General features: G+C 45.1%; 1 protein-coding gene across 5 annotated transcripts in view; it reads left to right on the top strand.

Annotated features, from left to right (window-relative positions):
• abca12 (ATP-binding cassette, sub-family A (ABC1), member 12) overlaps positions 1 to 23,834 on the top strand; it is a 49,152-nt gene that overhangs the window by 10,598 nt on the left and 14,720 nt on the right. The window contains exons 18-53 of one of the 5 annotated variants that reach the window (XM_062533798.1): positions 102 to 216; positions 469 to 3,126; positions 3,302 to 3,414; positions 3,633 to 3,987; positions 4,615 to 4,727; positions 4,946 to 5,300; positions 5,931 to 6,043; positions 6,269 to 6,623; positions 6,798 to 6,910; positions 7,779 to 8,133; positions 8,313 to 8,425; positions 9,793 to 9,863; positions 10,300 to 10,445; positions 10,674 to 10,792; positions 10,939 to 11,081; positions 11,877 to 12,050; positions 12,276 to 12,490; positions 12,912 to 15,326; positions 15,657 to 15,754; positions 16,931 to 17,037; positions 17,268 to 17,476; positions 17,622 to 17,701; positions 17,828 to 17,952; positions 18,458 to 18,628; positions 18,877 to 19,041; positions 19,253 to 19,448; positions 19,558 to 19,697; positions 20,021 to 20,140; positions 20,267 to 20,357; positions 20,603 to 20,782; positions 20,987 to 21,275; positions 22,129 to 22,243; positions 22,509 to 22,838; positions 23,187 to 23,256; positions 23,370 to 23,504; positions 23,646 to 23,795. In XM_062533798.1, the coding sequence (XP_062389782.1) occupies positions 102 to 216; positions 469 to 3,126; positions 3,302 to 3,414; positions 3,633 to 3,987; positions 4,615 to 4,727; positions 4,946 to 5,300; positions 5,931 to 6,043; positions 6,269 to 6,623; positions 6,798 to 6,910; positions 7,779 to 8,133; positions 8,313 to 8,425; positions 9,793 to 9,863; positions 10,300 to 10,445; positions 10,674 to 10,792; positions 10,939 to 11,081; positions 11,877 to 12,050; positions 12,276 to 12,490; positions 12,912 to 15,326; positions 15,657 to 15,754; positions 16,931 to 17,037; positions 17,268 to 17,476; positions 17,622 to 17,701; positions 17,828 to 17,952; positions 18,458 to 18,628; positions 18,877 to 19,041; positions 19,253 to 19,448; positions 19,558 to 19,697; positions 20,021 to 20,140; positions 20,267 to 20,357; positions 20,603 to 20,782; positions 20,987 to 21,275; positions 22,129 to 22,243; positions 22,509 to 22,838; positions 23,187 to 23,256; positions 23,370 to 23,504; positions 23,646 to 23,795 (10,812 nt within the window). Of the gene's footprint in view, positions 1 to 101; positions 217 to 468; positions 3,127 to 3,301; positions 3,419 to 3,632; positions 3,988 to 4,614; positions 4,732 to 4,945; positions 5,301 to 5,930; positions 6,048 to 6,268; positions 6,624 to 6,797; positions 6,915 to 7,778; positions 8,134 to 8,312; positions 8,426 to 9,792; positions 9,864 to 10,299; positions 10,446 to 10,673; positions 10,793 to 10,938; positions 11,082 to 11,876; positions 12,051 to 12,275; positions 12,491 to 12,911; positions 15,327 to 15,656; positions 15,755 to 16,930; positions 17,038 to 17,267; positions 17,477 to 17,621; positions 17,702 to 17,827; positions 17,953 to 18,457; positions 18,629 to 18,876; positions 19,042 to 19,252; positions 19,449 to 19,557; positions 19,698 to 20,020; positions 20,141 to 20,266; positions 20,358 to 20,602; positions 20,783 to 20,986; positions 21,276 to 22,128; positions 22,244 to 22,508; positions 22,839 to 23,186; positions 23,257 to 23,369; positions 23,505 to 23,645; positions 23,796 to 23,834 lie in introns of all 5 variants that reach the window. The other 4 variants (XM_062533799.1, XM_062533802.1, XM_062533800.1 and 1 more) reach the window with 4 other exon arrangements.

Below are 23,834 nucleotides of genomic sequence, written 5' to 3'. Positions count from 1 at the left end.
ATGTCTACAAGGAAAGCCACATGCTGGTTGTATCTGTCAGAGTACATATACTGTAGATGTGTGTTATTGTTTAGGTTTCCTTAAGTGTGTGTTTGTTTCAGGCACCTTGGTTGAAATGATGCCATACTGTGACACTGGCTTCACCATGGACAAGTTCCTTTTAATCACTGGAGCTGTGATTGACGAGTTCTCCACAAATCCAGAGGCATTATTGAGGTAAGAAAAAGTCATAAGCACTTTCTGAAATACACTACCTGGAGTTTTGTTCATGTACACCGGCACCAACACTGAAATACTATTCTTGACAAAAAGAAAGAAAAGAAAGAGCAGACATTCTAGTGATCTGAGATATCTTCTAATTATCTTTAGTAAAACAACATGCTTATGCAGCTGCAACATACCTCACAATATAAGGCTGGTGTATCCATCACAAGAAAACGTGTGTGATAAATGTTGTTACTCTTTCAGACTTGTTCAGGGCTCTGTGGCTCTCGTCCAAGGCATCTACAGGGACTTCTACATCAAGGCTGTGACTCAGCTCCTCAGTGCCCCTGGGCAGTTGCCAGGTGATGGATCCATAGGGGACCTCCTTGGGAATCTCATCCACGTGTTAGACAAGGACCTGCAGCTGCTCTCTAATCTCATGTCCACTGACCAATTTGCCAGCCGTCTCCCCATGTCTATGCTGAGGCACATAGTGGACGTTCTCAGGTTGGAGCCTCTAGAGGCCATCTGGGGAGGCACTAATGACACCTCCTCTATTTTCAATGCCATCTTAGAAGTTGCCAAAAACAACCAGTACCTCTTGTCTGGCCTACCCATGAACCAGACCAACCTGTCTGTTGCTGAGCTGGAGGCTGTCATCTTGAAGTGGCTTGAAATGCAAGTCAATTTGACCTTGCCAATCTCTTTCAATGTGAGTGAAGCTCTGCTGACCTACTCTGCCTCACTGAATGCCACAGACCTGGCCTATCTGGAGCAGGTGTTGAAGCCCCTCACTAATCAGACCTCTGGAGGCTTAGCTGAATTCGCCCTGAGGGCCTTGGTGCTGCTGAAAGAAGTGCTTGACGCCTCAGATGGTAGCGACCCTTCTGCAGTGCTGCTGGGATACGTTCGTCACCTGCAAGACTTCCTGGTGAAGGCCCTCCAATTGGAGCAACATGTCCAACTCCTTCAGCCTGGCGGAGGCCTCAGTCCGGCACAGATCACCAATCTGCGTCCAGTGGTCATGGATCTCCTTCAGACTCTGTCACCCGAGTCCCTGGAGGTGCTTAGTTCCGAGGGGGGGGCAGCCGTGGTGGAGGCCATCTTGCGCCCGCTCGGTGCTGTGCTGCCTGAAGAGTTCCAGGCCGACTATCATCGCCTCGTGAACGACACTCGTGCGTTAATTGCTGATTTGAATGTCTGTCTGGCCACGGGAGAGGACTGTGCTGCTGGTGTCTCACAGGTGTCCCAGATTCTGGATCAGGTGTCTAAGACATTAGAAGGAGCCGGTGGGGAGATGATCCTTCAGTTTGGCCCCCTTCAAGGTAACTTATCCCTCTCTGTGACTGGAAAGCTGCTTGCTCTGCTGCGTCCTTGGACAAACATGTCCTCCTCACAGGTGCTGACCATGGAAACAGTTGGCCAAGTCCTCTACTTCCTTGAGGAGATCACATCCATGCCCAACATCAGTGTGGCGGCTCTTCAGCAAATCATCAGCTCATCAAACCTCACTGTCCATGAGCTTGACAAAATTGCACAGTTAACTATGAACACATCTGTTCCCATCATCCTGTCAAACTTGACTGCCATTGCCAATATCCAGCAGTGCTTCTATGCACCTCACAATTCATCACTTATGGGATCCATGAACTCCAGTGAGACTGAGTGTGCTCTACAGATGATTCACAAAGCAATCGATTTTCTTCAGACCTTCCCTTTGCCTCAACAGACAAAATCAGACTTGGTAGCTCTGAAGCTTATGACAGAGATCTTTGCTCAACAGACAGGAAAGGGACCTATCCAATTGACAGAAGAGATTCTCAGACTTACCTTGGAAAACATCAGAGAAAGAGTCAGGAGCCTCAATCATAGCAATACAGAAGAAATCATCAATGAGCTCAACATCCTAGAAGGCATTCTCCAGCTTGGTTTTCATGAACAGTATCCAATGGATACCATAAACGGAACATTGTTGGAGAATCAAGTGTATGCACAGAAGGTGTATGCTGAAATTGCACAGTGGTACCTGCAGAAGTTGGAGAACGCAACTAGTGACAGCATGTTTGCAGATATCCTATTTTCCATCTTCCACACAACACAAATGCAGCTTTCACTTGTTGTGGCTCAATCTGATTTCACTGCACTGGTGGTCCAGCAGGTTGAAGATGTGTTCTCTCAAGTTCAGCTTCCACTGGACGAATACGATCTGAGGAGGATCGGCCATTCCATTATCACAATTCTGCGTGGCCAGCTGGAATTCATCAAGACAAATTTAAAACTCCAGCAGGACTACTACAACTCCATGGGCATCCCAATGAACATCAGCATACCACATGACATCGAGGTGCAGATCATGACGTACATCGACCTTACTCAAAGTTGGATCTCAGACCCCAGTTTCACATCAGCCCTGGCAGGTCTGCTGCAATTGGACATGAACTCGGTCAACATAACCACTGTTCACACGGACATCACCAACCTCATTAAAGCCATAATTCCACTCCTGTCAGCAGAGGAGCAGGATCTCTTCACCATCATCGACAAGGTCTTTCAGGCGCTGATGCATGCGCTGGAAGTGGCGAATTACGACGGTCCTCAAAGTTCCAACTTCAACGAGGCCATTTTGAATGCAACGCAGGTCATCCTGGAAGCAGTGCCCACTGAGAATGGAACGTTGCCAAGTCCAGTCATCCATCAGATCTTGGGAGCCTTGGGCAGCTCACTTCAGCTAATCCTACATCCCAACATGAGCTATAACGAGTCAAAGCAGCTCAGCCTTGTTCTTTCGAGGAGTATGGAGGATCTGATCAGCTCACTCATACCAGGCGTTGCTGCCGAGGTGCTGCTTCCCATGGCCAATGTGGTCACTACTTACTTTGAGACCATCTCTCAGCCTGCCGGCCCTGACCAGTGGAATATCATGTAAGTGAACTCTCTCAACACACTGCGATATTAACTAGCTAAGGGCCATAACACAGTGGCAAAGTATTTAATGGAATATATTTCATTTTTGTATTTACTTTATGTACTGAAGTTACTGTAAGGGTAATGAATGTGAAAAGTGACTTAACGGACCATCTGTGTTGATCTTTGACAGCATTGTGAACATCATCAAAGGACTGGCACACAGTTTGCCCCAGAACAACATCGCACAGCCCTACCTCTCTCTCATCAACAGCGTAGCACAATCCATCCTGAATGGAACAGACGGCAAGTCCAGTTTTCTGTTATGTCCTGGTTTCTTAAATTGCATATAGTTTGACTATGTAAATACTGTATTTTTACCATCATGAATGATTGCATCAGTTGTCTCCCTGTCATTCTGTTACAACGAAACAGATGTTAAGCTTCAAAGTACTTAGAATTTTATTGTGACATAATGCTAGTGTGTGTATGATGTTTAAAGTGCCGTTTCTGTATTTTAACAGGGAGCGGCATGAACATTTCGGAAGGTCTCCAAAGTGCCCAATTCACAGAGGCCATTTTGAACGCAGCGCAGGTCATCCTGGAAGCAGTGCCCGTTGAGAATGGAACGTTGCCAAGTCCAGTCATCCATCAGATCTTGGGAGCCTTGGGCAGCTCACTTCAGCTAATCCTACATCCCAACATGAGCTATAACGAGTCAAAGCAGCTCAGCCTTGTTCTTTCGAGGAGTATGGAGGATCTGATCAGCTCACTCATACCAGGCGTTGCTGCCGAGGTGCTGCTTCCCATGGCCAATGTGGTCACTACTTACTTTGAGACCATCTCTCAGCCTGCCGGCCCTGACCAGTGGAATATCATGTAAGTGAACTCTCTCAACACACTGCGATATTAACTAGCTAAGGGCCATAACACAGTGGCAAAGTATTTAATGGAATATGTTGGATTTTTGGGTAACACTTTACTTGACAGGTGAGTTCATAACACATTCATAGCAGCTGTCATAAACAGCATGAATGCACATAAAAACATTCATGACTGTTTCATGAGACATGACTCAACATTCATCCAAACTTTTCAAGAACATGGAAGATAGAACGACAACAACTTGTTAAAATAAAAGTCTAACAATGGCAACGCATAATCTCTCCAGCCTTTGTAAATATTTCATTAATATCTTATGAAGTCTACATCAAATGTCATGTTCTGTGTTTTTGGCAATGGAGTAGCCCATTGACTCAGATGTGACGTGATCAGGTAAGAGGTTTGGAACAAAAACGGCAATGCTGCTTTGCGATTTTGAGTCATGTGTCTCATGAAACAGTCATGAATGCTTTATGTGCAGTTTATGACAGCTGCTATGAATGTGAACTCACTCGTCAAGTAAAGTGTTACTGATGTTTGTATTTACTTTATGTACTGAAGTTACTGTACGGGTAATGAATGTGAAAAGTGACTTAACGGACCATCTGTGTTGATCTTTGACAGCATTGTGAACATCATCAAAGGACTGGCACACAGTTTGCCCCAGAACAACATCGCACAGCCCTACCTCTCTCTCATCAACAGCGTAGCACAATCCATCCTGAATGGAACAGACGGCAAGTCCAGTTTTCTGTTATGTCCTGGTTTCTTAAATTGCATATAGTTTGACTATGTAAATACTGTATTTTTACCATCATGAATGATTGCATCAGTTGTCTCCCTGTCATTCTGTTACAACGAAACAGATGTTAAGCTTCAAAGTACTTAGAATTTTATTGTGACATAATGCTAGTGTGTGTATGATGTTTAAAGTGCCGTTTCTGTATTTTAACAGGGAGCGGCATGAACATTTCGGAAGGTCTCCAAAGTGCCCAATTCACAGAGGCCATTTTGAACGCAGCGCAGGTCATCCTGGAAGCGGTCCCCGTTGAGAATGGAACGTTGCCAAGTCCAGTCATCCATCAGATCTTGGGAGCCTTGGGCAGCTCACTTCAGCTAATCCTACATCCCAACATGAGCTATAACGAGTCAAAGCAGCTCAGCCTTGTTCTTTCGAGGAGTATGGAGGATCTGATCAGCTCACTCATACCAGGCGTTGCTGCCGAGGTGCTGCTTCCCATGGCCAATGTGGTCACTACTTACTTTGAGACCATCTCTCAGCCTGCCGGCCCTGACCAGTGGAATATCATGTAAGTGAACTCTCTCAACACACTGCGATATTAACTAGCTAAGGGCCATAACACAGTGGCAAAGTATTTAATGGAATATGTTGGATTTTTGGGTAACACTTTACTTGACAGGTGAGTTCATAACACATTCATAGCAGCTGTCATAAACAGCATGAATGCACATAAAAACATTCATGACTGTTTCATGAGACATGACTCAACATTCATCCAAACTTTTCAAGAACATGGAAGATAGAACGACAACAACTTGTTAAAATAAAAGTCTAACAATGGCAACGCATAATCTCTCCAGCCTTTGTAAATATTTCATTAATATCTTATGAAGTCTACATCAAATGTCATGTTCTGTGTTTTTGGCAATGGAGTAGCAGCCCATTGACTCAGATGTGACGTGATCAGGTAAGAGGTTTGGAACAAAAACGGCAATGCTGCTTTGCGATTTTGAGTCATGTGTCTCATGAAACAGTCATGAATGCTTTATGTGCAGTTTATGACAGCTGCTATGAATGTGAACTCACTCGTCAAGTAAAGTGTTACTGATGTTTGTATTTACTTTATGTACTGAAGTTACTGTAAGGGTAATGAATGTGAAAAGTGACTTAACGGACCATCTGTGTTGATCTTTGACAGCATTGTGAACATCATCAAAGGACTGGCACACAGTTTGCCCCAGAACAACATCGCACAGCCCTACCTCTCTCTCATCAACAGCGTAGCACAATCCATCCTGAATGGAACAGACGGCAAGTCCAGTTTTCTGTTATATCCTGGTTTCTTAAATTGCATATAGTTTGACTATGTAAATACTGTATTTTTACCATCATGAATGATTATGTGATTGTATCAGTTGTCTCCCTGTCATTTTGTTATAAAGAAACAGATTTTCAGCTTCAAAGTACTTTGAATTTTATTGTGACATAATGCTAGTGTGTGTATGATGTTTAAGTGCCGTTTCTGTATTTTAACAGGGAGCGGCATGAACATTTCGGAAGGTCTCCAAAGTGCCCAATTCACAGAGGCCATTTTGAACGCAGCGCAGGTCATCCTGGAAGCGGTGCCCGTTGAGAATGGAACGTTGCCAAGTCCAGTCATCCATCAGATCTTGGGAGCCTTGGGCAGCTCACTTCAGCTAATCCTACATCCCAACATGAGCTATAACGAGTCAAAGCAGCTCAGCCTTGTTCTTTCGAGGAGTATGGAGGATCTGATCAGCTCACTCATACCAGGCGTTGCTGCCGAGGTGCTGCTTCCCATGGCCAATGTGGTCACTACTTACTTTGAGACCATCTCTCAGCCTGCCGGCCCTGACCAGTGGAATATCATGTAAGTGAACTCTCTCAACACACTGCGATATTAACTAGCTAAGGGCCATAACACAGTGGCAAAGTATTTAATGGAATATATTTCATTTTTGTATTTACTTTATGTACTGAAGTTACTGTAAGGTAATGAATGTGAAAAGTGACTTAACTGACCATCTTTGTTGATCTTTGACAGCATTGTGAACATCATCAAAGGACTGGCACACAGTTTGCCCCAGAACAACATCGCACAGCCCTACCTCTCTCTCATCAACAGCGTAGCACAATCCATCCTGAATGGAACAGACGGCAAGTCCAGTTTTCTGTTGTATCCTGGTTTCTTAAATTGCATATAGTTTGACTATGTAAATACTGTATTTTTACCATCATGAATAATTAATGATTGTATCAGTTGTCTCCCTGTCATTCTGTTACAAAGAAACGGATATTAAAGGAATATTTCAGTATTTTACACTTAAAGCCCGTTTTCTGTATTGCCTAGCATGAACACGAGTGTTTGACACCGAAATATCGACGATTGAGCCTGTTTGTGCATTTCGGCACCTTTAGAATGTTCTCTGTATGGCGTTAACATTGCTCCCTATGTGCATAAACTATTCTGTCCTTAAAACACCCCTAAACGTTTGTTTTTAAAAATGTGCAGCTCACCGAGTGGTTACTGGTCTTCAATGATCTTCTATAGCAAGTTTCGCAGTGAAATTCAAATTCTGTTGTGTTATATTAAGCAAACACGGTTGTGAGCTATCTGAAAAATTACTTCCGGGATTTCGAAAATCCCTGATAAACTATGACTGAAGCTACATTTCGCTGTCAAACTTGCTATAGAAGATCGTTGAAGACCAGTAACCACTCGGTGAGCTGCACATTTTAAAAAAACGAACGTTTAGGGGTGTTTTAAGGACAGAATAGTTTATGCACATAGGGAGCAATGTTAAGGCCATACAGAGAACATTCTAAAGGTGCCGAAATGCACACACAGGCTCAATCGTCGAGATTTCGGTGTTAAACACTCGTTTTCATGCTAGGCAATACAGAAAACGGGCTTAAAGTGTAAAATACCGAAATATTCCTTTAAGCTTCAAAGTACTTTGAATTGTATTGTGACACAATGCTAGTGTGTGTATGATGTTTAAAGTGCCGTTTCTGTATTTAACAGGGAGCGGCATGAACATTTCGGAAGGTCTCCAAAGTGCCCAATTCACAGAGGCCATTTTGAACGCAGCGCAGGTCATCCTGGAAGCGGTGCCCGTTGAGAATGGAACGTTGCCAAGTCCAGTCATCCATCAGATCTTGGGAGCCTTGGGCAGCTCACTTCAGCTAATCCTACATCCCAACATGAGCTATAACGAGTCAAAGCAGCTCAGCCTTGTTCTTTCGAGGAGTATGGAGGATCTGATCAGCTCACTCATACCAGGCGTTGCTGCCGAGGTGCTGCTTCCCATGGCCAATGTGGTCACTACTTACTTTGAGACCATCTCTCAGCCTGCCGGCCCTGACCAGTGGAATATCATGTAAGTGAACTCTCTCAACACACTGCGATATTAACTAGCTAAGGGCCATAACACAGTGGCAAAGTATTTAATGGAATATGTTTGATATTTGTATTCACTTTATTAATGTATTGAAGTCAATGTAAGGATAATACATGTGAAAAGTGACTTAACAGACCCTATGTGTTGATCTTTGACAGCATTGTGAACATCATCAAAGGACTGGCACACAGTTTGCCCCAGAACAACATCGCACAGCCCTACCTCTCTCTCATCACCAGAGTAGCACAATCCATACTGAATGGAACAGACGGCAAGTCCAGTTTTCTGTTATATCCTGGTTTCTTAAAGGAATAGTTTGGTATTTTACACTTTAAGCCCGTTTTCTGTATTGCCTAGCATGAAAATGAGTGTTTGACACCGAAATCTCGAGGATTGAGCCTGTTTGTGTAATTTGGCAGCTTTAGAATGCAGCTCTGTATGGCTTTAACATTGCTCTGTCACGGTTTGGGGTTTGGGTTTTGGGTTTTTTGACTTTTAGTTTGTAGTGTCTTGTGTCTTCCTGTTTGCTTTGTTTACTTCCTGTGTCCTGTTCCATGTCAGAGCCCATTTATGGAGAGCCGGTCCACTCGCTATTAACGCCTTTGTACCTGCAGTTCCCGTTGCAGTTCCACTAGGGGCGATCACGAGCAAGTGATCAAACAATGGGGGTCTATGGGGCTAGACGGTTAAATTGGTCTGTTTCACCTGATTGTCATTAACAAATCGAAGATCGGATTTTAGTTTCTGCAAGCTCAATATGGGTTATAGGCCGAAAGTTGAATGAACAATTACTTATGGCCCTTTGGTTTCTCAAAGGCTTGGTCGTTGTTGCCCATAACACACTAGCATCCTGCTAATGAATGACGTCATTGACACCTTTGAATGGCTTTTTAGAACAATTAAGGGACTTACAAAATCTAATACTCAGCCGTGTGTATTTTCGTTGACCCCCCTTTCGCATACAATATTCCGATTTCTACAAAAAATCACTATTAATTACTATTCTGTCCTTAAAACACCCCTTAACGTTCGTTTTTAAAAATGTACAGCTCACAGAGTGGTTACTGGTCTTCAACGATCTCTACTATAGCAAGTTTCGCAGTGAAATTCAAATTCTGTTGTGTTATATTAGGCACGCACGGTTGTGAGGTATCTGAAAAAGTACTTCCGGGATTTCGAAAATCCCTGATAAAAGATGACAGAAGCTGTATTTCGCTGCTAAACTTGCTATGGAAGATCGTTGAAGACCAGTAACCACTCGGTGAGCTGCACATTTTTAAAAACGAACGTTTAGGGGTGTTTTAAGGACAGAATAGGCCATGCACAAAGCGAGCAATGTTAAAGCCATACAGAGCTCCATTCTAAAGCTGCCAAATTACACAAACAGGCTCAATCGTCAAGATTTTGGTGTCATTTTGGTGTTTTCATGCTAGGCAATACAGAAAACGGGCTTAAAGTGTAAAATACTGAACTATTCCTTTAAATTGCATATTTTTACATCAATGATTGCATCAGTTGCCACAGTGTAATTCCGTAGCAAAGAAACAGATTTTCAGCTTCAAAGTGCTTTGAATTTTATAATTCATATATGTTGTTTTGATAATTATATGTTTATATACTGTTTCTGTATTTTAACAGGGAGCCCCATGGACATTTTGGAAGGCCTGGGAACATTGAATTTCACGGATATTGAAGAAGTTGCAAAACAGGTGTCTACATTTTTTACATATTGTTCTCACCATCTCACATGCCCTATAGTCCCAGTTAGCAGCACTGTTAGACCAGTTAGACAGGATTGTAGCACGTTTCATAAAATATTAAATTAAGAAAATATATTATGAAAGCATATAACTACTCAATTTCCCACTCACATAGCCCTTTGTATTTGATGTGAAACTCAGTTACACAAGGATGGATGTAAACCCAAATGACACCCAAAGTTTTATCTGGTTCAATGTGTCATCAATCATTTCATGTCAACCGGGAGATGTATGTGATGCTACCGCTGATTGCAGACACACAAGCTCTTGTGAATCTCAGGAAAAGCCTTTGGCTGCATACTTACAGCATCAATGATAGAACATTTTGTTCCAAATGAATTTCCCATTCTAAGCCCTGGGTGTGCGTAATCTCTCTGTCCCTCAGCTCGGAGGGGTCCTGGACTCCTTGTTCCCTCTTTTTGGGGATCAGGTCCAGGGTCTGAGTCCACACTCTGCCAAGGTCTTTGCTGATGCACTCCCTGTTCTCATGCAAATCATCACTGGACAAGCTGATCAACACACCTTTGAAAGGTAAGGCCAGGGATCACTAAATCTGACAAGTATGTATGATCAGAATACCTCAACTAGGTGCCTCTTTACATTATACATGATAATACATATACACATATTACATTACAATAATTTTCTCGAATACAAATATAGTTTAAAAGTATACATTTCTACACGTACATATAAATGAGTATATTACAGTCTTTTTTCATGCGTGTTAATGTGCTGTATATGTGACCTATTACGCAGACTTGAAAGGATTGTTGCAGTTCTTTTGACGACCATCAGAGGGACCCCTGCCTGGAATGATCTTCCCCCCACTCTCCATGTCTTCTCAATGATGGCAGACAATCTGAATGCTCAAGCAGGTGTCTTAATCAACAATGTTCTATTTAATTTATTATACTGTGCAAATGCTAATTCATACATTTTTGCATGCTGTTTCCAGTCCTGTAGTGTGCCCCCCTGGTTTAAATAGTTAGTTTCTGACCATCTTTTTCCCCCCTTTCCTTAGAGTTCATCCACAGCATACAAGAACCTCTGTTAAACCTTACCACAAATCTGCTCCAGGCTGTAAATAGCAGCACCTTCAACATGGCTGACTTTTTCAGAGAATTCCAGCTGTCTCTACAGCACACCATTGAAGTTGCCATACAGGTTGGACATAACAAAGTATTAATGCAAAGAACACAATGCAGCAGACAATGAACAACTGACAAAACAGAACAGTCCCTACGAATGACTGGCTCCAGCCACATTTTGTACCTTTGGTTTAATCTTATTGTGCTTAATCCGTTGTGACGTTGTGCCTTGGGCATGTAACAAAAATAGTCCTGCATTTAGATTCTATGCACAAAGGTGAGTCTGTGTTACAAACACACCTTATCAAGTCCACCTTCAGAGAATTCATAGAAAGTGACAATGCATCTTTAAGAATAGCTTTTTCAGTATCTATTATATAAGAACAGTTTGTTTTTATTTTATTTTTTACATGCAGTGAATCGAAAAATGTATATCATGTTTATATATCATGTCCTCTTAAGGCAGATGTTATAATTATCAATTATCAATTCAATTACTATATTGTATTGCAAAAGTGTATGACCTACTGTACTTTAGGTTATTGTGTTACATTCAGTATAGTCCATTTTGGAGACTGCTGAAGTCAGATTCGGATTACCACACCAAACAATGCTTTGATAAAGGGCGGGGTAAATCTGAAGCTATCTGGTTGTGTTGCTGCTATGGGAGACTTTTCTGTAAACATATCACAGATACCTGTGTGAGTTTGGTGCCCTTTTGTGAATAGTTATCCCATAAGCCCCCAGAGAATTCCCTCCCTTGCAGTCCATTGATGTTGCACAGCTTTTCTTCTTCTCCAGAGACAGGTTTTGTAGTAACAATGCAAAGACAGTAATTATTTGCAATTTCTGTCACAACTGTTTCCCTTAGACTGCTGGCGAGGGCAGAGCACTGAATTGCAGCGATGTGCTGAAAATGTGGGAGGGTGTTGGACAAGTGGTGGGGGTCCCTCCCAGCAGCCTGAGCATGTGGTGCCACATCAGCCTGGCCCCTTTCATCGAGGCCAGTAACTCAACCGGACCTTTCCCACCATTCAACACAACGGTAACATTTAAACTCTCATTCATTCTGAAGTTAAAGGTTTAGCCAGTAAATATCCTGAATCAAAAACTCTTTTGGTGTTCAATTGTCCTTACAGAACCAACCACTAGATGGCACTGTAGATCTATCTTATTAACTGTATGTATACTGTAAAAGGTCTATATAGGGATGTGTCTCCTGTATGCTGTGTTTTGCTTTTGATGCATTTGCTTTGCTCTTTCTGCACAGGGAGCTGGACCAGAGGCCCAGTCGGTTAATGCCACAGCAGCTAAGATTGTGCAGGTTCTGCAGTCTCTCTACAACGCCGGCCTGTCCCAGACCCACGCTTCTCAGCAGCTTATCACAGTCCTCATAGATCACATATCTGCCAGCGTACCAGAGATCACAACAGGAAACTGGAGTGACTGGAATGAGCAGCTTTTCATTCTACAGTTGCATCAAAGGTTGCCATGATTATCCCTCCTTACATTTCTAATTATTTAGAGTTTGCGTGCACCGCAAAAGTTGCAAAACTGAAATGCTTTGAATGGTATGGAGAGTGTCACAGTTGGTATAATAAGATATTGCGTCTGTGCTGAGCTAGGTAAACATGCATGTTTTAGTCCACCCACATAACATGCAGCCTGTTTAAAGCTCCAAGCTATGTTTAACATATTGTGGAACACCTGTTTGAAAAAGTACCTTTATGTGCTGTTTATTAATGAGATAATCCAACTTTCCCCATATTGATTGGATCCTTTAGCTCAACAAGAATATTATACTGTAAAGAGTTAGATCATCTTTAAGGACAGAACACAAGACATGTATGAGAATTGAGCATACTTGTATTTTCTGTACGTTTTATAACGGATGTCTTTATTTCAGTTTTGCAGGCTTCGAGATGGTACTGGATCAAGTGGAGCTGGTTGCTCCTTGGATGCGCCCCTATATCCATGCATTAAAGAAGGCTGTCGAGTACACCCTACAGAACAGCCAGCGACTGATGAACAGCACATCAGGCCAGCAGGTGTTCATGGAGGCCCTGGAGATTCTACTGACTGGGATGAATGTCACAAGTGAGTCCGTGCACTTGCTGCTCAGCGGAGGCATCAGCAACATTGATGGACCATCCATCGACAGACTTCTGAAATATGTTATCAAGGAGGTCATTCAGATGAAGCTACTAGGTGACTGGCCCATGGCATATGGGGCATTGGAGCAGATCCTTGCATCCAATTCCACAAGTGTTGTTCTGGCGAGAGCCATTGAATTAGTCAACTGGTTCACAACCACCCAAGAGACCGGTATGGGATATCTCACTGAGGCTCTCCGGAGACTCTACCGTGTGGCTCGGGCTGTCTTGAGGATGGTGTCACTCTTCACCTCAAACTTGCCTGGCTCCGATCTCTTCACTGACATCGTTGGGAATGCATTGGACGTGCTGAGACAGCTCACCCGTACAACCGACCTCTTTGCCCCACTGGATGGTCTCCTAGAAGAACTGCAAAGGAACCTTATGTCAGAGACTCAAGCTTCGGTCAGAGTCATGAGGCGAGAGGCCATGAGGGGAGAGGCCATGAGGGTGCCCATGGATGACTTCCTGGACCTCCTGGAGATCGACTACAGCGCCTTGTTCGAAGCTCTGGCCATCCCACCCACACCAGAAGAAATCATGGAGACCATCCATGTCTTCTTCTCCAACCCTGATCTGGCAATCATCCTGAAGGGCGTAACGAGAGATATGACCGGAAGCACAGCATACGACGAAACCATCGACACCGCCCTGAACGTGCTGTCCCACCTGACACTCCCCGGCCAGACCATGAACTTTGTGGAGTTGTTCACAGAGATTGCAGAGGATGGCTGGAGTCTGGAAGACCTGGGCAAGCTTGGGAAGCTGGCAGAGAGTCTCGCCAGAACAGTCGACATGGCCATGCTACTGTCTCACCAGCCTTCTCTCCACATTGCCCAGAGGATTGAGCAGATGGCTAAACAGCTCTCCGGTGCGGTGGATCACCTCATCAGTCGGAAAGAGAACATCACTGATATAGCCTCAGAATTTCTCACTGCAATCAATAACATTCTCGTACAGAATATCGAAGAAGCTAAAGACATCGCCCCACAGATCACAGCTATTCTCAAAGGCATCATTGCCGCTGCCTCCAAGCCAGGATCACAGACAAGCCTGTTACCTTACCTGATGGCTCTGGACCAAACTGTTAGAGCTTTTGCCCCGATTCTCTCGACAGAGAACCTCATGTTCTTCAACACCTCAGGGCAGATGATCAAAGGTTTTGCCATGCTTATCTCATATCCACATGATGTTGAGAAAGTGCTGCTGTCAGCTGATGTGATCTCAGCCTCCTTGAACCATGTGTTTGCCTACTCTGGGGAGGTCAGCCTCCCCAGCGGCCACTCCATCCAGGAGGTGGTATATCCGGTCGTCCTGAGCAGTGCACTGGCCTCACACATCTTGTGGAACCTCTCCAGTGTCAGCCACACATTCAACAATGACCGGGAGAAACAGATTATGCTGATCGAGGGCGTTGAGCAGGCGCTTTCCCTCCTCCCGGAGGACATGCGGATGTACTTTGCCGCCCTCAGGCCAGCACTCTCCGCAGCTCTCTCCGAGGTGTCCAGCACAGACCAGATTCGCCCAGCCTTCGTTAACATCTCTCAGGAAGTCACGGCCTCCCTTCTCACCATCCTCAACATCACAGAGGGCCCAGTGTCTATGAACGCGCATGGCCCTGCACACGTCCTCGCTGTCGTGTCCAACCAAGTGTCCCTCAGTGTCTTTGATGGTCTGCAGATGGCCTCGTCCTCCTCAGACCTGACGCTGGCCCTGGCCTCGCTCAGGCACGCGGTGGTCACTTTGAGCACAGTGATGCCAGCTGAAGGCAGCCATTACCTCAACGTGTCGCTCTCCCTCCTGGAGAACATCGCCCATGCCGTGAATTACACCAGCAGCACAGGAGACCTCCAGGGAGCTGTGTACGTCATCAGAGACTTTGTCCATACCCTAGTGACCATGGCGCAGTATTCTGTTGCGGAGACCACAGGCAATATTTTGGGAGACCTAGAGGCCACCTTGCAGAAGGCCCTCCAGACCCTTCTCTATGGCAGTGACCCCTTGACACAGGCAACTGAGCTCTCCAAGCAGATCCTCCACAGCATCCATGGCCTTCTCTCTTTGGCCGACAACACCACAGAGACGAATTTGGCTAGACAGCTTCTGGGAGCGACCCAGATGAATGTGGGCCGTCTGTTCATGATGAACAGCACAAACTGGGAGGACAAGTGAGTTGCCTCTCACATCATGTTCTCTTCCTAGAAATGTAAAGGTGTTAAGTTAACAGGGCCAACCCATTTGCCCTTAGGCGACTTCACTTCATATTTTCTGCCTGCTTGGCATTTAGACTTAATAACTGCCTACGTCTTCAGAAATAGCATACGTTTTGAACTGTGAAAAGAGCAAACCCTAGGATTCGTGGAATTGTATTACCATAATTGATCCAAGTAGGCCCAATTTGCGCCGAGCCGTACACAGAATGAACCGTGCGATGTACTGCACGATTTTGCTGAGCTTGTTATATTGAAGTGACTGAGCTCATTTGTGTGTTCCTACAGATTACCCATGGTCCTGGCGGACTTTGCCAACAGCCTCCCCGATGGCCTTCCTTACACTGGCCTCATTAAGAGCATAACTAACAGCTTGACAAATGAAGGTACAGCACTGTCCAAACATTGTCTTAGTTTCACTGTCACTCCAGGTTTTACTGTACATTTATCCTGTGTTGATTTTCCAACTAGCAACTACCTTTGTTGCTTTCAATTCAAGTTGTTGCATCCAAGCATGATGACAATTTGTCTGGGTAATGTCCTCGACATGATATGGAGCCCTTTGACTAAATATAGTTTCTTGGTAGCTATAATTCTTATGGATCAATGCATCATTGAGCAAAGTGTTTGTGTGTTTGTGTGTGTGTGTGTGTGTGTGTGTGTGTGTGTGTGTGTGTGTGTGTGTGTGTGTGTGTGTGTGTGTGTGTGTGTGTGTGTGTGTGTGTGTGTGTGTGTGTGTGTGTGTGTGTGTGTGTGTGTGTGTGTGTGTGTGTGTGTGTGTGTCGGCGCACGTGCACGCATGCGTTGCTGATTCAGTTTGAGGCTAAAATCTTGTGTTACCCATCTAAATTTTGCCTATGCATCGTAATCTTAATGTCAGCCTTGCAAAAGCACAGCAAGTTGGAAGGCATGTGGCCATCCTCCAAGATGGAGCCACTCAGTGTCTTAATAAATCTCATTACTGGGCTTAGATAGAGAATTTCCTCCTCCGGCTACATCTCCCCTGTACAGCTCAATTCCTAGATTCCTAGGGAGAATGTTATACCTCTGTCATCTCTGAGTGTACACCTGTGCTCTAAACATCTTCATAATCGTATAATTCCACCCATTTTGGTTTAATTAATGGAATTCACATCATATAAACTTGTCACTTGTTTGGAGAAGTTATTTTCAGCATACTTTCCAGTGATTTACTCTCCCTATCCTAAGATTGGATTTTTTGCTGACATGTTTTTGTTTCCTTTTCTTCTGTATTTCTGTGTGTTATCAGCGGCGTCGACTTGTTATGGATTTAATGTTACTCCTGCCTTGTCTTGTTTATTGCTCGGGGTGCTCCGTCTACGGGGCCTGTCAGATCTTTTTTCTGCACACAACTTCATGCAGCGCCCGACCCAGTCGGCCTCTTTCAGCTTGGCCCTGTCAGTTGCCGCTTTGCGGAGAACTTGCCCGCAGAGTGAGGAGATTGTAATGATGCCCAGAGGGGGCCACAGCTGCCACTGCGAGAGCTGATCTTTTGTTTTGTTCTGTGCCTATCTCCCCCTCTTCCCCTGGTGCTTCTGCAGACAACCTGAACCTCCTGCTCCACACCGTGCAGACGGCATCCGAGCTGCTGATGACTGACATGTGGAATGCCAACTACAGTCTGATACTGCGCCGCTTCTCCTCCCAGGTTGGAAGCGCAGCGGAATACATGTCTTTTTTTCCCCTTTATCTATTTATTTCTTTAAAAGATACAGTTTGCTGAGTGCATCTGCACTCAGTCCACAATCTCCTTTGCCGCATGCTCGGGTCAAAAATGGCCTTTTAAACCCAGTCAGGCATACATACAGTGCTGAAAGGTTTTCCTGATGGTCTGACTTTGCTCATTCTCCCTCTCTCTCTCTCCGTGTTTGGCTGTAGCTGTGTGCTCTGGAGAGGATGGACGCCGTCCAGCAGCTCACCCAAGCTCTGTCCCTCCCATCTGGTCTCCTGTGCCAGTCCGTGGCCCCGGCCATGCGGGCCCTCCATGAGCTCATCAGCAACATGACCCAGGACAGCGCTGACCTGTACAATGTGCTGTACGAGCTGTTCGTCGGGGACCCAGCCACCTACAACTTAGAATCCGACTGGTAGTGTACCCTCGCAATGAGAAAACCTTTTCCATAGTTAGCTTGGCAATATAAGTTTGGAATGTGTGAAGGTTTATTGTTATGTTAGTATGTCGTGGTGATCTCATTGTGTGTTTGTGTGTGTGTGTGTGTGTGTCTGTTGCAGGAACAATGTTGTCTCCAAGGTGATTGGTTTCAATGTAACCTCATTTGCACCACTGGAACTCAACATAACTGCTCCACAAGGTATGCCCATACAGGCAGAGTACTATACCCTGGCAGCCAGTACCATTTTCAGTATCAAATCAGCAGGTGCTCAGTACTGTAACTGCTCTTCCACCATTCATTTGTGTCTTTTGCATTGTTTAACAGTGAAGATGGCTGAGTTATTCGAGAATGTCACAGCCTTTGCAGAGGATGTCCGTAAATACACACAGATGTCTCCTGAGATCATTGAGGCGCTGCTGAATTTCACACTGCCCAGCAGCAACCTGCAGGTATCACACTCACACACTCTCTCTCTTCCCATTCCCACTCACACACACATGGACACATGCACATAGGCATACACACACACACACTCACACGTGCACACTCTCTCTCTCACACACACACACACACACACACACACACACACACACACACATGTTTTTGGCGTAATGTTTAGAGATGAATACATAATATGGAAAGGAACCTCAGTGGCATTTTCATTGAATAATCATGTCTTGGCCATGTTGAATATCAGTACAGAGACATACTGTACTCTTCTGCACTAAAATCCCTGCTGTGCTGGATCTGTGTATATGGGCAGTAGTGACAGTCTGGCATCTGAAAACAACATCTGTCTGGATTTGGATGTAAAATGTTATTGTATTATGACACAAAAACATGTTTTATTTTTGGTTCAGTGCCACAGTTCTGAATGCTGTTTTTGAGAGCCTCTGTTGTGACTCACACACAGTAGATATGACACATATGGTTTCTTCTTCTTCCTGCTCACAGATTCTGGCTCTGCTGACCAACTTGCGCCACTGCCGGGACCCCTCCATGCTGCAGTTAAATGCCACACACCCGCTCCTCTTCCAGGCCTTCTGTTCTCTCCCAGCTCACCAGTGGTACAGCTTTGTGGTTCTGTTCATCCGCCACGCAAGTGTAGAGAATGTCGTGTACAAGGTGAGGATTTCCTATATTGCTTATAGTGTAGTTTAACTCATATGTATACTATGTTACAGTACTCAAAAATATACCATGTCATTTAACTGAAAAAGCATCCTCTTCCACATGTCAATCTAGACTATTTAGATGGCTAATGAACAAACTAACATGTAAACAAGAATGTCTAATATTGTTACTGTAGCTTGTGACTGTTAGAATGTTAATGATGGAGTGATTAAGTGATATGTCTGAACTCTCTCCGCTAGATGCTGCTGTCCAGTGACATGCAGGGCCTGGTTGGAGTCATGATCCAGATGGTGCACTTCTTGACGGACATGATGGACAAGCTGCTGCCCGCCGTCCACACGCTGCAGGAGTACCTGATGTCCTTCGGCAACCTCAACCTGCTGGCCGACTCCGAGTTCCACAGCGTGAGTGTCGGCTCTTAGCAGATGCACCCCTAGTCTAGCAGCGGGCGACTGTGGTCAGAGCGCTAAGCGATCTGTTCTGTTCTGAAGTGGAACAGGGTTCTTTCAGTGGACTGTTGTTTGCTCTCACTCCTGCACGCTGTATTTGCATTCGCCTTTTCATCCATTTCAATGGCTCTCATCTCTGTCCTTCTATTTGCTTCCCACCATGCAGCTGGTGAGGGGCAAGCGTTCCACCATCTCCAGCAAGTCCACCTTCACCACAATCTCCCGGGCCCTGTGCCGAAACGGAATCATGGCGCTTTTTGGCATCTCTAAATTGCCCATCATGACCGACTCTGACCCTTCGACCAGAGCCGACCACAGCAGAGATGAGCTCATTGATAAGTTCAAGATTCCCCGCGATGCCTGTAAGACATCACCGTACACCATTCTCCCACCATTACATACGCTAACATGGCGCCGCGATGTGTTTGCCTGTGACTGCACACAGTTGATGTGGTCTGCTTTGCGTTTCAGCGCCGTTCTGCATGAACTTCTACCTGGACATGGTGAACACGACGGGCGGCGCGGTGGCCTGGGCCTTCCTGAAGCCCATGCTGTTGGGCCAGGTGCTCTACACCCCAGACACGCCCCTCACCAGAGAGATCATCAGGAAGGTAAGAGCTCGGCTCACTGGGACACAGGAAGCACAATAGGACACTAGGAGTTGAGTCTGGGGTTTCTTATTTTGCTGGGGTGTATTTTAGCTTATGTTTTTATAATTTTGTTAATCTAATCTAGCATGTAGTTATCATTTTATGGTTTTCAATGCAAGTTGTTAGATTTAATTTTTTTGGTAGGTAGTCTTGTAACTTACTATGTTACTAGCTGTTGTAGCTGTTTGCCTCAATAGTAGTTTATTTCTGGTTGAATGGATGTTAAATCTAATGAAAGTCCAAGCATGGCTCATCGACATGTCTTAATTTCCTCCCCACACCAGTCCAATGGCACACTGCATCAGTTTGGTGAGTTGAGGACCTACTCAGAGGAGTGGATTCAGTCATCGTCATATGTGATGCAGTCAGCACAAATTCTGAATAAGACCTTGCCATTACTTCAGGTATAGTATATAAAATCTGAATAACAAAGGTCTAACAAAGGTCTGTTGTAGACTATTCCAGTTGGTTTGGATGGACCTGCGATCTTTGTATGCTTTGGTCATTAATTTATTCTGCAATCTCTACAGAATTCCCTCAGGAATCCATTTGTTCAGACCTTCATTGAGTCACAGACAAACATCAATGTTGGACAGATGAAGGATACCCTCCTGAACTTCTGTGAGTGATTTTAAGTTTGGATTGCTATTCATTACACATCACAAAATGACTAATTCTGTAATGCTCAATTATTCACAGATTGAAGAGAGAACATATTGCAGCCTCATTAATTCATCCTAGGATCCATTATGTATAGGCCATATTTGAACGCAAAAAAGCACAAACTAGCTGTGAAGTTTTTTATTGCAGAAGTTGTCTGCCATTCTTTCCACTTACACATTTCTTTCCTATTTGTGATTGGCCAGCCAACATGACTGAGCTCCTGGAGAAAAACAAGTTCATTGTGACGCAGATCACCACTCTGTCCAGCCTGATGATGAACCTCTCCTCCTGCGTGAACTTTGACCGCTACAAGCCCATGAGCGACGAGGAGGAGATGGACAAGCAAGCAGAGGCCCTGACTCAATCACGAGACCTCTACGCAAGTAAGACGCTCACCATTCATGTGAAGGCCTGAATTCGCGTTGAAGTAGTCAGAGTGAACTGACCTCATCTAGCAGCCCTTTTAAATCTGTCCTCACTGTTGAGTGTTACTGTCAGAGTTGCAGAAATATGGTCTATTGGCCATGACAAGTAAAAACCCAACTTCCATGGCCCTTGCTTTACTTCAAAAATCATTCTTCTTTCAGGCATCATATTCAAACTTCCTGAGGACAAATCCAGCACCCTGCCTCCAAAAGTGGACTACACCATCCGCATGCAGATCGACAACTCCATGCGTACGGACCGGAGCCGCAGCCCCTTCTGGGTGAGGAATAACTACATCAGCATGACAAGGACACAGCGCTACAACCGAGGCTTCGTTTACCTGCAGGAGGCCATCGACAGAGCCATCATCGAGACCCAGCTGGGCCAGCCAGTGCAGGATCCAGCCGTCCAGCTCCAGGCCTTCCCCTATCCCTGCTACGCCCAGGATGAGTGAGTGTTGCCACACATGCACACACACAGACACACAGACACACAGACACACAGACACACAGACACACAGACACACATACACATACACATACACATACACATACACATACACATACACATACACATACACATACACATACACATACACATACACATACACATACACATACACAGGTTAAAGAAATCCACACAGGCATCATGCATACATATGTAAGTTCAATAGAACTTAAGATCAATAGACAAACTTGCACACACACATGCACACGTAGATACACACACACACACACATGCACACACACACACACACACACATACTCACACACACACAGGAATATCCACATACCCAGAGTAATGCATTCATTCTCAGACATGGACAATATGGTGCACATGCAGCCTTGAGATTGACCATGGCATTTCCATGTCTGTGTTGTGTATTCGGATTAACAACATCAGACACCAACACCACGCTGACCACTCAATAAATCATAACAAGTGTAAGTTACGCTGAGAGGCTGGCATTGATCTGTCATCTTTGGGAAGAATCTCCTCAGTTCTAACTCGTAGTATTTCAGTGGTGTGATACGGTGATGTGCACACATCCCCATTGCTCTGATTTATCGCGTAACGGCTCCTTCTGCCAATACCATCACCTTGAGATATTTGTGGCGCTTTAAAAAACAGTGCCGGGTCTATATCTGGCGTAATCTGGAACCCCTCTGTCGTGTAAAATGGAGGAGCTGTCCCATTTCTCCACCGCTTGTCTTTATGATTCACTCTCTAGATGTAATGATTGCATTCCTATACTGTGGCATATGCATGACACTGACGGAGGCGCCGATGTCTCATTTCTCAGGTACCTGGAGAGCATCTCCATGGCCTTCCCCCTGGTGCTCATGGTTGCCTGGGTGCTGTTCATTGCCCACTTTGTCAAGAAGCTGGTGCACGAGAGGGAGCTGAGACTGCACGAGGTAAACAAGTCTTTGATCGCACCCTGGAAATAACTACTGTATAACGAGCTTAGTCGTAACGCGCCTGTGTCTAACGTATCACTTTATAGTTGTTTTTCTACTCCGCCTCAACGCTGCTATACTGACTGACTTCAAATGATCAGAAAGGGCTCTGAGGCACCATGGGTTGACTCATTACTGTGTGTGTGTGAAATACGAGGGTGATCTCATCGGTTTGCGTTGGTGGTGTTAGTGATGCTAAAATGACTTCCTTCCCGTCCTGCAGTACATGAAAATGATGGGCGTCAACCCGATCAGCCATTTCTTCGCCTGGTTCATCGAGAGCGCGGTCTTCCTGCTGATCACCATCGTCCTCCTCACCATCATCCTGAAGGCGGGCAAGGTGCTGCCCCACAGTGACCCCTTCCTGCTCTTCCTCTACCTGTGCGACTACGGCTTCAGCATCCTGGCCATCAGCTTCCTGGTCAGCACCTTCTTCAACAAGACCAACATCGCCGGCCTGAGCGGCAGCCTGATCTACATCATCTGCTTCTTCCCCTTCATCGTGGTCATGTCCATGGAGAGGAACCTGTCCTTCGCCACCAAGAACGCTCTGGTGAGTAGCGGCGCTGCTCTGAAGAGCTTAGGCTCTCTGGGCCTCGGATCGGTGAGAAAATGCCTGTTTCACTCCGCACGTGTGTTTGCGTGCGCGGAACATCTTGATTTTCATCAAGACAGTCCGTCTCATGCGGGCAGTGTGAGTGCGATAAACTGTTATCATGCGCGCCGGAATGAAAACAAACAGATAGCACAGCTGTGACGTGCGCACAGTACGCATGCAGTGTGAAACAGGCCTGAGACCAGTGAGGACTTTATATTTGGTGAGCATCTCCCAGAGCTTGATTAGATGTGAATGTTGGATTATGTGTGTTATTTTCTCTTTTTTCCTCCCTCTCCCCTGCAGAGTCTGTTTTCACCGACCTGTTTCAGCTACGCAAGTCAATACATCTCCCGCTACGAGGCGCAGGAGGAAGGTAGCCTTTGAAGCTGATTAGTTTTACAACATGAGAGCCGACAAAAGCCGAGTGTGTGGAAGAGTCTCAGGTGCTCCTAACTGTGCACTGTTCTCTGTGTTGCTGCTCTGCAGGGATCCAGTGGAGCAATGCCTACGTCTCCCCCATGGCTGGGGACGACTCGTCCTTTGGGTGGCTCTGCTGGCTGCTGCTGATAGACTCTGTGGTCTACTTCATCATCGGTGCATACATTCGCATGGTGTTCCCAGGTACTGCTCATTCGTATTTTGTTTTTCACACTTAAAGTGACACACTTTACCTATTTTACATTAATTGGCAAAACATGTTAAAGTGAAAGATGGAGGATGGTATGGTTGGTAAAATGATGCTTATTTTAATTTCTCTTACAGGCAAATATGGAATCCCAGCGCCTTGGTACTTCCCTGTGATGCCCTCTTTCTGGGCTGACATGTGTGGATACCAAACCGCTAAGAAGTCTAGCAAAGGGCTGCTGTTCTCCAACGTCATGCAGAAGAATGTAGCAAACGGCAAAGAAAAAGGTGCAGAATCTAATCTTAATTGTGACTGCGGTGGTTTGC

This window comes from Sardina pilchardus, chromosome 4, assembly GCF_963854185.1.
Source record: "Sardina pilchardus chromosome 4, fSarPil1.1, whole genome shotgun sequence".
Taxonomy (NCBI): Eukaryota; Metazoa; Chordata; class Actinopteri; order Clupeiformes; family Clupeidae; genus Sardina; species Sardina pilchardus.
This window is presented reverse-complemented; position numbering and strand designations above follow the sequence as displayed.